The sequence below is a fragment of the Nicotiana tabacum genome, chromosome 11 (genome assembly GCF_000715075.1).
Source record: "Nicotiana tabacum cultivar K326 chromosome 11, ASM71507v2, whole genome shotgun sequence".
Taxonomy (NCBI): domain Eukaryota; kingdom Viridiplantae; phylum Streptophyta; class Magnoliopsida; order Solanales; family Solanaceae; genus Nicotiana; species Nicotiana tabacum.
The window spans coordinates 167,108,649-167,124,709 of NC_134090.1; the positions used below are offsets into that span (position 1 = coordinate 167,108,649).

Consider the following 16,061-nt stretch of genomic DNA (forward strand, 5'->3'; position numbering starts at 1 on the left):
TTACAACTGTTTATTGACTGTCAATCTTAGTTATTAAATATACCATCAACTGTTATTCACAAAGTTTGGGGAAGTTGATTCTAAAGAATTAAGTAAGTCCAACGAAAGTAATTGATAGGTTAATTCTCTGTGGATTCGGCTCTAGGCATAAATACTCAGGTTATATTTGCAACGTCCGTATTATCCTTTTGTAAGGCATAGTTGGGTGTGATCATATATAATGATAGATATGTGACAAAAAGTCAACCTGCAGAATAGGCATCTGTAGGCTCTTTAACTTTGATAAATGAATCTTTTGTCTTTTTCTGTAACAAGTAATCTATTTTTGTTGTTTCGTACTATTTTTGCCATGGCTTGAAACCGAAAAACTGAACCGATAATTCGAACCGAAAATGAATAAACCGAACCTAAGTTATTATGGTTCGGTTTTGGTTATTAAACTGAAAACCGAACCGAAATTCTACAAAACCGAACCGAACCGACCGATGTCCACCTCTACGAAAGGCAGTGGCCCAATTGGCCTACGTGTTCGCAATGGTCTGCCCTCCCAATCCTCCTTATAGGCCCATATCCATCGCGTTCGCGTAGCTTTGGTCGCATTCACGGAGGGTAATCCTACCATTTCTTCACATTCGCGACCTCAACCTCGTGTTCGCATAGAGGAAATTCCACCCCAGCCCATGTTACTCTTCACGATCACGAGAGTAGCTTCATGATCGCAAAGAAGGATGCACCAAATATCAGAAAACTCAAAACCAACAATTTCCTAACTCCAAAAAGCACTCTGTAGCTTATCCTAAATTCACCCGAGCCCTCGGGGCTCCAAACTAATCATGCACACAAGTCCAAAAATATTATACAAACTCGTTCGCGCGATAAAAATACCAAAATAATACATAGAACTATGAATCAGACACCAAATCAAATGAAATTTTCAATGAAACTTTAGAATTTCTCTTTTAACATCGAACGTCCGAATTATGTCAAACCAACTCCGTTTCTCACCAAATTTGGTAGACAAGTCATAAATATAGTAATGGACCTATACCGAGTTCCGGAACCAAAATATGAATCCGATATCAACAAGGTCAAACATTGGTCAAACATTTAAATTCATTAAACCTTTAAACTTCCGCCAAAAAACGATAACTCGAGCTAGAGACCTCCAAATTCGATTCTGGGTATACACCTAGGTCCTAAATCACGATACGGACCCATCAAGACCGTCCATACATGGATCCGGATCTGTTTGCTCAAAACATTGACCGAAGTCAACTCAAATGAATTTTTAAGGCATAATTTTAGATTTTATCAATTTTTAACATAAAAACCTTCCAAAAAAAATACCCGGACTATGCGTGCAAACCGAGGAAGGATTAAAGAAGCTATTGAAGGCTTTGAAACACAGTATTAAGATTTAAAATTCTAGATGACCTATCGGATTATCACATGATAAATGTTCAAATTCTAGTAGTTATTGCAGGATCTTTTTTGGGTTTTAATTGGAGGTATTTTTGTTCAAATTTATGTCCGCCTTAAAATATGATTATTTATCAATTACATTTCAAATAGTGGCTAAATATTCATCGGCGATCCCAAAACTGACCATCCCACCTAATTTTTCATCAATATAGCGTGGGCTTGCCTGTTTTTGGAATGATAATTGAAAAATAGTAAGTATTTGCAAATTAACTGAAGATAAAATCTGGACAAAAGTACCCTTAGCTGAAACAGGAAAAAAGTCCAGCATAATATGTTGGATTATGAAATTCATGTGTATTTAACTCTAGCATATTGTGTTGGAATTCTAACACGTTATGCTGGAATTGCACATGAAAAAAAATCGAACTCCACCATATGTTGAATTTTTTTTTTGGATTTATCTAAGCGTATGTTTGTTCACGTTTTATTTTCGGATGAAAATGGCTACAATTAATTAATTTTAAAATTATGACTAATTTTTTATCAGTAGTTGTCAATCAGATAATACTGAACTTTTCCCTTATAAACACCGTAATGAATAGGCTTGGCAAACAGGCTTTTGTACAAACTGGACTTGTCACAGAGTTCATGTTCAAGTTGCACTTCCACAGCCCAATGCAATCACTTCTATTAGTTGGTGCTTGACGTTTAGGTTTTTCTGGCCTTTTGGAAACATCTATTTTCCTATAATTAAAAAAAAATAAGCCATAAAAATAGGAGAAATATTTGTTCTAGTTAGATTTGCTAAAAGAAAGGGATGAGATATGAGTACTTGAGAAAATAACTTATTGGTATACTTCCTTTAATGAAGTATTGATGATTTTAGTCCTGATTAGCGATTATAATAGTACAATAATAATAATAATAATAATAATAATAATAATAAAGAAATGAATGTTTTTAAAATCAAATTCGAAAATCATTTCTATTTTGATCATTTCTTAAATTCTATTGATATATCAAATCCATTTTCAATTCTAAAGCAAACGTTACCTACTACAATGATATACTTCTTTGTTTTTCCTAGTAGAAAGAAACCCTCGGATAACCCTCACTTTTCTCAATTTAATCCAGATTGTGTATTTCAAACTTTAAAAATAACTTCTGCGTTCATTTTATATTGTTTAATAGATTTATTTATTATATACACTAATAGTGTGAAGATGTTTTACATCGTTAATTTGTTATGTGATGACATGCTAGTTGTCACTTTTAGCAGGTTAAAATTAAGGCTTTTATCATAAAAAGAGTTGCTCGTAATTACCTTATAAGTAAGGTGATTGTTTAATCATTTTCTATAACGTCAGTGCATAAAATCTAACTCGTACAAAAGAAAAGGCAAAGTAGATTTACTAAAACGAAAATTGGCACACTTTGCTTAATTATATATTGATGAGAAAATAGAAAAGGAAAAAGAAGAGAAAATGATCTTCAGCACATGCAACTAATCTTGAGTCCATTCTCTTCTATTAATTTCCTTCATCTGCATTTTCATTTGTATTCCAAAATCATGTTGTTCTCTGGTGCCAAACCAACACAAGCTCTCAGTATATTCTCAAGCATTGCCCTCTGCTTTGACAGGGCATTCACCACTGGTGTACCTGGTGGTACCTGTTTTCCAATTCACAACAACAGTTAAGGAAAAACTATTACCAAAAATCAACGGATTACAAGCGAAAAAAATATGAAAATTAGAGCTGAAACGACACATTTGTGATACATGTGAAGTCCCTTTTTAGTTTGTTGCGACTTCTGCATATCTTTTAGTTTATGCACAAGAATAACTACACCTCAATAAGCAAGTTGGAGTCGGCTATATGAATTCTGAATGTCTATGTTGCTCCACTAAGTTGCTCGGACTCGGGTGTAGGTGTTCGATACGGGTGCAGATCTAGAGGTTGGATCTTTCATATGATCTAAATTTTAAGATTCGGGGGTATGGATCCAGGTACGACTATGGGTGCGGAAATTCGGCTAAACATAATTCAAGTATCTAAAAATAGAGTTATAAAGATATATCTAAATTATGAGACATTATATGAATACTTACAAGGTATTCTAAGAAGAAAAGAATACTGATCAAGAGGAGAATCCAAAAAGGAGATAAAAGGAATAAGACTGACATAAAAATTTCTATATACAAGGTATTAAGTATTCTTTAATTTTACCCTAACTTTTGTTTGGATTTCAAAATTCATTGTACATATCCTGAATTTCTTAATCGATTTTGGTCAAAGTACCCAAAGTCAGTTGACCAGATCTGGTAAGGACCCCACACCCATATCCACACCCACGTCGTATCGACACAGGTGCGGCACTGAAAGTGAAGAGTCCGAGCAACTTAGTTGATCCATTTAAGCGCATCGCTGTCCAATATTGTCCTTTAGTCTATGTGCATATGAAAATATGAATAACTGCTCGTTTGTGCCACATTTCTATGTTTATCTTGTGGACCACAGATAGTTCTGGTCATTCATTTAATAAGATGAAAGAATCCAACAATGTCATATCAGCTACAGACCTAGCACATGCTCTGACCCAATTATCTATCAATTTTTCACTCTTGCTACTTTTTCACTAGCACTGATAATTGCATATTGTTTACTGTTTGAATTTGTTTGAAGTTTGAACTGAAGAATAATAATCCTTATAGAAACTTTACCAGAGGAGCCTTTGTGAGGTAGCTGAGTATAGTAGCCACAGGATGGAAAGAATGGAACTTCCCCTGAAAAACAGTCACTTATCATCAGAATTACACAACATTGTAAGTGTAAGGGGCAGCCCGGTGCACTAAGGGTTCGAGGAAAGACCGGACTACAAGGGTCTATTGTATGCAGCCTTACCCTGCATTTCCTATTTTCACGGCTCGAGCACATGACCTCCCGGTCACATGGTAGCAACTTTAACAGTTACGCCAAGGCTCCCCTTCACACGTGAATTTAGTGAAAAAGTAACTGACCTCTCCTTCAGCTTTGAGCTGAATGCGAGTGCTGAGTTCGGCGAGAAGGACCAAGTCTAATATAATTGGAGCTGCCAAAAGAGAATCCTCACAAGTGTTGTGCAAAACTATTGTGTTCTTTCCACCCATGAAAATCTCTGATGTGTACTCATCCATTGCTCTCTTACTATCTCCAACATAGGGGACATACTGATTGAATCCGAAACCAAACATTAGTTTTTGAGAAATTTAAAATGCATGTTTGTGTACATTAAATATAGCTTTCTCGCGTTATATTATTACCTTGATCACAACAACATGGTCAGGATGCTCGCCAGCTTCATAGAGAATGGCGTTGCTGGAAACCATGTCATCGACAACATTGCTCTTCGAGATCTCCTTAGACCGGAAAGTTTGAGGGGCGGAAAGATTCATTCCATCATTGTTACCCAGGTGATTGTAGCTCACAATTGATGTTGGCTGTAATATAAAAAAAAAACCACGAGTTTTAGCACGAGTATGTTATTGCTTCTACTATACTACTACTACACCTCTATTCCAAACAAGTTGGGGTCTGTTATATGAATCCTCACATTCTCCATTTAAATTCATCCACGCCAACAATACTATATCATCGCTCAATAGCTTCAAAATTATGTATGTATTCATGTGTATAAAGTGATTCGACATTTCAAATCTCTGAAATTAACAGCAAAAGCCATACCTTAATACCGGCTCCAACTAGGAAATCAACCAGCACTGACTTCATCTTGGTTTGACCACTCTTAAAGTCATCACCACCAATCAAAGTGTTCCTCTTTATGGCCAAATCAATTAGACCTGAGAAATAGTAATATAGTATCCAGCAAAAAAAATTACTTACTATAGAAGCTAAAATACAACTGGTTTTCCAAAGCAACAACAACAACAAATTCAGTGTAATCCCACAAGTAGGATATGGGTACGCAGGCCTTACCCCTACCTTGAAGGTAGAGAGGCTGTTTCGGATAGACCCTCAGCTTAAGAGAGACGAAAAGAAAGGTGGTTTTCCAAAGCAATATTATACAGTTTTAATAACGCGTTATGTATATGTTTTTTTTAAGGGTTCGCCAGGCCCGTCTAATAGTGCAACACATGGGCGCCCAGGTAGCAAGCTACCTAAATGAACTCTCCCCCTTGAAAAATTAAGTTAATATCATGTGAGACGATGGTCCACATGTCAAATATTAAACTGATTAAACTCGTTATGTGTATGTAATCGAGATTCCTGACCTGGGACAAAAGTGTTCTGTGGACTTCCATTGATAAAAGGCACATTTTCAAGAACACAAGCAATAGCATACAATGTAGAAGGAGATATTTCAGCTTCATCTCTATCCACAGCAGCCAAAAGGTTTTCCATTGTGTCATTAAGTCCTACAATCACATTGCTGTATCTTTCAGTGTTGGCTGTCCACAGCACCACAATCTTGTCTACCTTATTCTTCTCCTTGAACTCCCTAAATTACCACACAAACATGTTATTTACACTCGAACTTGGCAGAAAAGGGACAACTCTGTTTAGGACCAAAGAAATTAATCAAGATTATACTACTTTTACCTAATATCTTTAACAATTTGATCAACTTGTTCTTTCTTGGTTCCTTTGATCACGTTGTTGGCGCGTGATTCTTGGTTAGCAGCAATGAAGTCAGGGTCATAGATACCGGGAAGGGGGACCATTGATTCCATGTATGGCCTCAGCTGGTTTTGCAGATCAATGTCGAAAACCTTAGCCCTGACCATAGCATCTGCCAAATTCATGTTGCTAATGTCCCATCCTCCAAATACTACATCATCTGGATTAACCTATTTCATCATCAGATCAAATATATTATTCTGAATCTAACTTCATCATTTAAACGGTAATTATAGGTATACAGAGGTGGATCCAGAATTTGAACTTTATGAGTTCGAATTCGAAATTCTATCACAATCTATTTGATTTATTGAGTTTGGAATCTATTAATCACACTCATTTAGTAGGATTTTTAACACACATATATGGTTTTAGTCAAAACTACTAAACCAGTATCTTATACGCTGCATCCACCCCTGCAGGTAACTATACATAATAAGTGGAATTTAGCCTGAAAACTAAGACAAATATCCTTCTATAAGATAGATATTTACACATAAATTATGATCCGCATCAAAAGCATTGTACTAGGTTCAAATAAACCCGATACGATAAGGCTAGATACGCCCTATGCATGCATGTGCTGGAAATGATCTTTTTGTTGAAAATAAGACGAGTAACCTTCTATAACATGTTAAATTGCATTGATATATAGTGTCAAAAGTTCATTAAGCTATCAGTGCATATAAGTTAAATCATATTAATATTCACAAAGCCACAAAAACTAAGTTACTTCATTAACGATAATCAACAAAAAAATCAAGGTAAGTACCATGGGAAGGAGGCTCTTGAAAGGGGCATAGATCTCTTCTCCATTGAAAGAGCGGAATTTAACTGCAAAATAAGACGAGTAACCTTCTATAACATGTTAAATTGCATTGATAGTGTAAAAAGTTCATTAAGTTGTCAGTGCATATAAGTAAATCCTATTAATATTCACGGAGAGCAGGGTGAGTACCATGGGAAGGAGGCTCTTGAAAGGGGCATAGATCTCTTCTCCATTGAAAGATCCAACTCTAATTGTTGATGCCTGAGTAAGAGACCCAAAGTAATTGGCTTGTTGCACCTTCTCTTTTGTTGCCCATGAAATTCCTCTACAAAAATTCCCGCCAAACCAAAAACCAAAATTCATATTATTTAGGATCCAAAAACGATTGCTTAAAAACTATTCTTAAATCTTACTTCAAACTAACCTATATTATAAAATCAACAAATGAAATTTGATAATATAACAATGACAAAGAGACATGAAATTAGAAAGAAACTCACTCTTTATTAGCAATAATACCTCCTGTCAAAGTTGAACCATTGTTTCCTCCCCATCCAACAAGCATAACCCTATAAGAAAAAAAAAAGATAAACACATTAATGTTAACATGAAACAACAAACACTAAAAAAATTACCCAATTTTTAGTTTTCAAATCATGGGTCCTTTTTTTTTCTTAATGAGGTGGTGTGGGAAGGGAGCTTGGAATAACGGTTAAGTTGTATCCGTATAATTTACAGGTCACAAGTTTGAGCCGAGAAATCAACTAATCATCATGGTAGGCTACATAAATCCTTTGGGTGCGGCCCTTTCCCGGACCCTATCTGAAAGCGGGATACTTTGTGCACCGGCCGGTCCTTTTTCCCTTTAATGAGGTGGTGTCCAGGACCAGGTCAGGTACGCATCTCAGGTCAGGTACGCATCTCGACTAATCCGTCAAATCTTTTATTCTATGTATTGGAAAAAAGGCTGAAAAACAATTAGAAACGTACCCTAATTTGGGAACATTGGTATCAGTTTTGAACTCATATTTGACACATTTTGGCTTGACAGTCCATTGATAAGAACCATTTTTCTCTTCATGAACAAGCTCTGTGGTTTGATAATCATACACAGAGCGAATCTCATTTTCTGTGTATTTCACATTTGGGCTTTCAACCTTAAAATTCTCAATAAACATTTTGTCAAACACCTTATCAGAACAAATCTAAGAAATTTTTCAATTAAGAAAACAAGAACACAGAACAAATGTTTAGAATCCTATTTGCACTCAGATGTTGCTGCCAGGGAAGAGTATATATAGACAGATAAAATACACGTGGCATTTTGTTAGTGGAGTCCCACTATATAATAGTACATGTTAAGTGGTTACAAGGCATAAAGTGAAGCTTAGCCATGCAAAATATTTGAAAAAGCTAAATCCTTCTACCCTTTTATTATTTTTTTTTTTTTAATTAAGTTTTACACACTCATGGTGTAAAAAATATTTGAAAATCAGATTATTTATAAGGTAATTTTTGGTAAAAATTAGCATTTTGGGCCTCACACACTCGTAAGGGGTGCTAATTAATTAATAATTAGTTGTCCTATTAGATCTATATTATAAGTTCAGTCTGTATAAATATCACTATGGGTGATAGGAGATTCACTTGTTCGACGAGAGAACGGCTAGGATTTGTTCTCTGCATCCAAACATAGGGATAATTAGGTTGTAAAAACAGGGAGTCCATCCATTACGTGAGGATTCTTGTCGAATAGTAATTCGAGTCGGGTTGCTGTAGATTCACTTTCGCTAAGGAGACATACTGTAAGTCCCTTTAATTGTTTTATTACGGTAATGAATTTAAGTAATATACACTGATAGGGTAATAAATTTTATATACTATTAGTGTAATTTAACATTATATAGCAGGTTATTTACAATTTAATTCTAGGTTTTCGACTGTCTGTCCATAGAACTTAAACTCGTAATTATATGTAAATTTCTATAACAAGCATTATTTGATAACTTGATAAAACTAATAAATTACATGTTATCTGTGACACCCTAGGCAAATCCCAAATCGACAAAACATGAGAGATATGTTGGGTACATAAGTAGATATGCTTTAGACTCTAGTGACGCGTTTTAAAACCACGCGGGCCTAAGCCCAAAACGGACAATATCACTAGTGGGCTGAGCTATTACATTATCCAAGATTAATATTCATTGATAGTGTAAAAACGGGTGAAATTCAAAAATAGCCTGCTTTACAACTAGTCGTTCAAAAATACCAGTTTCAAAAGTAATCGAAATTTAGCCACTTTTCATGTAAAGATAAATCTGAGCAAAAACACTGTTCAAAACTCGGAAAATACGCCAGTATATTATGCTGGAGTTCCAGCATAAGTATACTTGAACTCCATTATATTATACTGGAGCCAGCAAAGTATACCGGTCCAGCATAATCTGCTGCAGCAAAATAGTGGCTATTTTTCATTGACTTGGTAAATGTTGTCTATTTTTAAATGACCAGTCCGAAAACTGGCTATACAGTGCAAAGGTTTTTACCGTAAAAACCTTTGCACTCTCCGTATATATAACTTAATTTTTTTTAATTTGTAATTTGTAATTTTATGGAAGTGATAGACATGTGGGCTAGACTTCTCGCGTGGCCTAATGATGTAAAGTTGATCTAAGGACTTTCTATATTGGGCTGCGGCAGGTATTAGAGAGTTTAATTGGTGTTTTTTTGTCAATTAAGAAGATTAAAAATTACCAAATTGTCATCAGTTTATAATCAAATCTGACTTTAATTATGGTTACTCATGTGCACAACATGGATTTGGATTCGTTGATTCATTATTTGAAGAGCACTATTAGTACAAAACCATAAAAAACTAGCAAGTGTGTGGCCTTTCTAGTGTTTCGAGATTGATCTACTCTTTAATCAGCAAGTCTATAGGCTTTTTATTGTGTCTTGAGTAAGCAGAGATATATTTGCTATATTAATATATTTTTCTTTGCATAGTTTTATTAATGTGATGAATCACTTGTTTTTAAAATGAAATTCTGCGTTTCGAGACTTTAAAAACCTCTTTTAGCATCATCTCGATTTGCGTGCACAGTCCGGACGCGTAGCCGAAAAGCTTATATGTGAAAATCTGTGAAAATGATAAATTTTGACTATAAAATGAATTAATTTGACTTCGGTCAACGTTTTGGGTAAACGAACCTGGACCCATGATTTGACGGTCCCGGAGGGTCCGTAGGAAAATATGGGACTTGGGCGTATGTTCCGAAGTCCCAAGCCCGAGAAATGAATTTTTAAAGAAAATTATTTTCTGAAATTGTTTAAAAGATTTGGAAATGAATTTTGATTAGAACATGTTGGTATCGGACCCGTATTTTAGTTCCGGCATCCGGTACAGGTCTTATATGTGATTTAAGATAATTCTGTGAAGATTGGTGAGAAACGAAATCCGTTTGACGTGATTCGGACCTTAAATGCAAAATTTGATGTTTAAAGAAGTTTTGAAAAATTTCATTGATATTAAGGTTTAATTCGATGTTTCTGATGTTATTTTGGTGATATGAGTACACGAATAAGTCTGTGAGATGTTTTTGAGGTTGTGTGTACATTTAGTTTGGAGCCCCGAGGGCTCGGCTGAGTTTTGGATAAGCCACGGGGTGCATATTGAACTTAGAAAGTTGCAGATTTTAGCTGGTGTGTCCAGGCCTGCAGGCTTCGCATTCGCAAATGCGAAGGCTGGATCGCAAATGTGAAACCAGCCCAGGCCTGCCTTGTCTCGCAAATGCGAGTGTCATTTCCGCAAATGCGATGCCTTCGCCGCAAATGCGACATATGTGTCGCATATGCGATATTGTTTTCGCAAATACGAAAGTCCAGCATTTCTGAAGGGTTCGCAAATGCGAGCCCTGCCCAGCTTAGCAGAGGTCGGAGTTCGCAATTGCGAACCCCTGTTCGTAATTCCCATACCTATGACCTGCAACTTTTATACTTAGACGATTTTAAATCCATTTTTCATATTCTCTCAAAACATAAACACACTAGGGCGATTTTTCAAAAGCTTCTTCTTCTCCAAATCAATTGTAAGTCGTTTTTAACTAGTTTTCTTCAATCATTAACATCTTTTAACATGATTTCAACTTAAAATCAATGATTTTCATGGGAGAAATTGGGTGTTTTGGGTAGAACCTAGGTTTTTCAAAAATTGGGGATTTGGACCTCGATTTGAGGTCCGATTTCAAAACAAATTATATATTTGGGTTCGTGGGGTGAATGGATAATCGGGTTTTGGTTCGAACCTCGGGTTTTGACCATGTGGGCCTGGGGGCGATTTTTGACTTTTTGGAAAAAACTTTGAAAAACTCATTTTCATGCATTCAAATTGATTCATTTAGCGTTTATTGATGTAATTAAGTAACTTGTGACTAGATACGAGCGAATTGGTGGTGGAATCACGAGGTAAAGCTATAGTTGAGGCTTGAATTGTGTTCGTGGCATTGAGGTAAGTGTTTGGTCTAACCTTAGCTTGAGGGATTAGGAGTTGTGTACTATTTTCTATTTGTTTCTTGTTGAGTACGACGTATAGGCATGGTAACGAGTATCTATACGTTGGTGTCGAGCATGACTGTGAGTCTTATATTGTGATCTTCATGACTTCGTTGTGTTATTCATGCCTTGGTGAAAGTTTCTATTGTTGTGTAAAGTTTGTGAATAGAATTGTGACCTATGAACATTGAGGAGCGTTGGCTTAAGTTGTATAATGAATTGTGCAAGTATAAGTGATAATTGAACCTCTAGAGCATTGGCTAGAGTTGTAAAGTGAATTGTGAAGTAAAAGTGAGAAAGAGAAGAGATCATTATGTTGCCCCCTTGCCGGGCTATTGTTGAGTTGTGGTTCCCTTGCATTGTGTTCTTAATTGATATTACGAATGCTTAGGTTGATAATTCTTTGCGTTGGGTAAGGATTATGGTTATTCTCGGGTAACAAGTTTGATTATAGCTGAGGTAGTTAGATGTTGTAACAAGTTTGATTATAGCTGAGGTAGTTAGATGTTGTAACAAGTTTGATTATAGCTGAGGTAGTTAGATGTTGTAACAAGTTTGGTTATAGCTGAGATAGTTAGATGTTGTAATAAGTTTGATTATAGCTGAGATAGTTAGATGTTGTAACAAGTTTGATTATAGTTGAGGTAGTTAGATGTTGTAACAAGTTTGGTTATAGTTGTTTCTCCCTTGCCGGGATGTAATTACTTATGTTGTCGGATCCCTTACCGGGATAGTATAGACCTTATTGATCCCTTATCGAGACTCTCGTTACAATTGTAAATATTATATATGAATCGGGTTGCACGCCGCAATAATATTATATGTGGATCGGGTTGCACGCCGCAACAATTTTATATATGGATCGGGTTGCACGCCGCCACAATATTATATGTGGATCGGGTTGCACGCTGCCACAATATTATATGTGGATCGGGTTGCACGCCGCAATAATATTATATGTAGATCGGGTTGTACGCTGCAACAATGATATATGTTTGATCGGGTTGCACGCCGCAACAATGATAAATGATATGGATCGGGTTGCACGCCGCAACAATGATAAATGATATGGATCGGGTTGCACGTCGCAACAAAGATATATGTGGATCGGGTTGCACGCCGCAACAATGATAAATGATATGGGTCGGATTGCACGCCGCAACAGTGTTGTTATATATTGGGATCGGGTTGCGCGCTGTAACAATTATTGATACAAGTGTGTTTAGCTTGGATATTAGTTTCTTTTGTTTTGCTGTGAATTCTAAGCTGCCCTTAGACTGTTACTCTTGATTTACTGTTAATACTGGTATATTCCCCGAAGCATGTTTCTCCCTCCCATCTTTACTTGTTTATTTCTGTATTTCTTTTCCGCTGTATATATTTGAACTGCACAGGTTTATTTGGTAGTCCGGTCCTAGCCTCGTCACTACTTCGCCGAGGTTAGGCTAGACACTTACCAGCACATGGGGTCGGTTGTACTGATACTACACTCTGCACTCTTTTGTGCAGACCCTGATGTTGTGGACTTCGGACCGCAGTGAAATTGCTGATTCTTGATCATCAGGCGACTCGAGGTAGTCCTGCAGGCGTCCGCAGGCCTTGACGTCTCCTTCCATCTACTATTCTTGTTTCTTTCATGCATTTCCACAAATAGTGTTGTATTTATTTCTTTTAGACCTTTATTTGTAGTGTTCTTAGACCATCTGTGAAACTCTGACACCAGTTCTGGGTAGTCGAGATTCAAACAGTTGTATTGGATTCATGTTCTGATAGTTTATTGCTTTTTTTCTTCCGCTTATGTTAAATTCCAATGTTTAAATGTTATTACTTCGAAATTGTTAATGAATATAAAATGGGTAAAAAGGTAAATTATGCAAATAATTGGCTTGCCTAGCTCGATTAGTAGGCGCCATCACGACTTCCGAGGATGGAAAATTTGGGTCGTGACAAGTTAGTATCAGAGCTCTAGATTACATTGGTCTTACCGTTCACAGACAAGCTTAGTAGAGTCTGAGGGATCGGTACGGAGACGTCTGTATTTATCCCCCAGAGGCTACAGAGTTAGGAAAAACTTCACATTTATTCTTTCCTATCGTGCGATTTTGTTCTCTTAGTGCTAAATTGAAACCCCTACTCTTGTCCTTTTGCGCATGGCGAGGTCACGTACCGCTTCTTCAGCCGAACAACAGCTCAGACCGGTGATAGGTCAGCTATGTCTTCGGAGTTCTTGTGGAGGTTGGATAGGTTTCACCAAGCTCTTCACTACTATTTTCAATGGTGCATCTTTTGAGGATCCTCAAGATTATCTAGACAGCTGTCACGAGGTTCTCAGGAACATGGGGATAGTTGAGACCAATGGGGTCGATTTTGCCACTTTTCGCTTGTCTGAATCCGCCAAGACTTGGTGGAGGGATTACTATTTGGATAGACTAGCCGGATCGCCAGCTTTGACTTAGGAGCAGCTTACTCAGCTATTTCTGGAGGAGTTTCTCCCCATCACTTAGAGAGAGGCCTATCGGAGGCAGTTCGAGCGTCTCCAGCAGGATTCTATGACTGTTACTCAGTACGAGATCAGATTCATCGACTTGTCTCGTCATGCTCTTATCATACTTCCCACTGAGAGAGAGAGTGAGGAGGTTCATTGAGGGACTCGTCCAGCTCGCTCAGTTAGCTAGAGGTGGAGGTAGAGGTATTAGAGGTGGAAGTAGAGATGCTAGAGGTGGAGGTAGAGATGCTAGAGGTGGAGGTGGAGGTATTAGAGGTGGAGGTGTAGGTACTGTTCTGGTTTGTGGTAGAGAAGCTTCAGTTTTATTTTGCGCCGTATCTGGTCATGCCTAGTGATTCTTTGAGTGCCCCTATTTATGTGTCTACACCGGTGGGTGATTTTATTGTAGTAGATCGTGTCCATTGTTCATGTATAGTGGTAATTGGAGGTCTTGAGACTCGTGTAGATTTACTTCTTCTAGACATGGTTGATTTGATGTCATATAGGGGATGGACTAGTTACCACATTACCACGCTATCTTGGACTGTCATGCCAAGACTGTGACCTTAGCCTTGCCAGGTTTACCCCATTTAGAGTGGAGAGGGACTCCTGGTCATTCTACCCGTAGTGTTATCTCTTATTTGAAGGATCAGCATATGGTCGAGAAAGGGTGTTTGGCCTATTTATATGTTCATGATTCTAGTGCTGAGGTTCCTTCTATTGATTCTGTGCCCGTTGTTTGTGAGTTTCCTGAGGTATTCCCTTCAGACCTGTCGGGTATGCCACCCGACAGGGATATTGATTTATGCATTGATTTGGCTCCGGGAACTCAGCCCATTTCTATCCCATCGTATCGTATGGCCCCGCCTGAGTTGAAAGAGTTGAAGGAGCAGTTGCAGGACTTGCTTGAGAAGGGTTTCATTAGGCTGAGTGTCTCACCTTGGGGTGCACCGGTGTTGTTTGTTAAGAAGAAGGACGGATCGATGAGAATGTGTATTGATTATCGGCAGTTGAACAAGGTTACAATCAAGAATAAGTATCCATTGCCGAGGATTGATGATTTGTTTGATCAGCTTCAGGGTGCCAAGATATTTTCGAAGATTGACTTGAGATCTGGCTACCATCGGTTGAGTAATAGGGCATCCGATGTCCCTAAGAAAACTTTCTACACTCGGTACGGGCATTATGAGTTCTTGGTGATGTCAATCGGGTTGACAAATGCCCCAGCCACTTTTATGGATTTGATGAACCGAGTGTTCAGGCCTTATTTGGATTCATTCGTGATAGTCTTCATTGATGATATTTTGATATATTCCCGCAGCCAGGGTGAGCACGAGCAGCATCTTAGAGTGGTTCTTCACACCTTGAGGGATAGTTAGTTATATGCTAAGTTCTCGAAGTGTGAGTTCTGGTTGAGTTCAGTTGCATTCCTGGGTCATGTTGTATCAGCAGAGGGTATTCAGGTTGATCCGAAGAAGATTGAGGCAGTCAAGAACTAGCCTAGACCTGCATCAGCTGCAGAGATTCGAAGTTTCTTGGGATTGGCAGGCTACTATCGTCGGTTCATGGAGGGGTTCTCATCTATCGCAGCCCCGATGACCAGGTTGACCCAGAAGGGTGCCCAGTTCAAATGATTGGACGAGTGTGAGGCAAGCTTTCACAAGCTCAAGACAGCTCTGACTACGGCACCGGTGTTGGTTTTGCCCATAGGTTCAGGGCCTTATACAGTTTATTGTGATGCATCTCGTATTGGACTTGGTGCAATGTTGATGTTGTCACACCTCCTTTTTACCTACACCCCCGGAAAAGGGCATAAATATAAGAGAGTTTTTCCAATTAAAGGACAATCTAAACGGGATTTATTGTTAAAAGATTCAGAGTCGCCACTTGTGAGATTTATGGTGTCCCAAGTCACCGGTTGTCACGACCCTAGTTCACCAACCGTGAACATGTCATGACGGCACCTAGTCTCCGTGACCAGGTAAGTCTAACACTTGCAGAAACATAATAATTGCGGAAAAATAAAATACCATATTTAATTATCTAAAAAGGAAATTGTACTGAATGTCTCTTGGCATATACGACTCAATATCTCAAGACTAAAACAATCCCAAAACCAGGAAACTCACGGGAAAACACAGGCTACAGAAATGTA

The 16,061-nt window shown here is 37.7% G+C and overlaps 1 protein-coding gene across 1 annotated transcript; it reads right to left on the minus strand.

The window, feature by feature from the left end:
* Positions 1–2,830: 2,830 nt before the first annotated feature.
* On the minus strand, positions 2,831–8,193 carry LOC107808474 (inositol-3-phosphate synthase-like). The gene is made up of 10 exons (XM_016633005.2): positions 7,858–8,193; positions 7,368–7,436; positions 7,057–7,192; positions 6,021–6,268; positions 5,693–5,919; positions 5,145–5,260; positions 4,724–4,900; positions 4,442–4,630; positions 4,145–4,207; positions 2,831–3,093 (listed from the first exon to the last, which is right to left on the minus strand). The coding sequence occupies exons 1-10, from the start codon at positions 8,043–8,045 to the stop codon at positions 2,974–2,976; spliced, it is 1,533 nt and encodes a 510-aa protein (XP_016488491.1). The 5' UTR covers positions 8,046–8,193; the 3' UTR covers positions 2,831–2,973.
* Between the last annotated feature and the right edge of the window lie 7,868 nt (positions 8,194–16,061).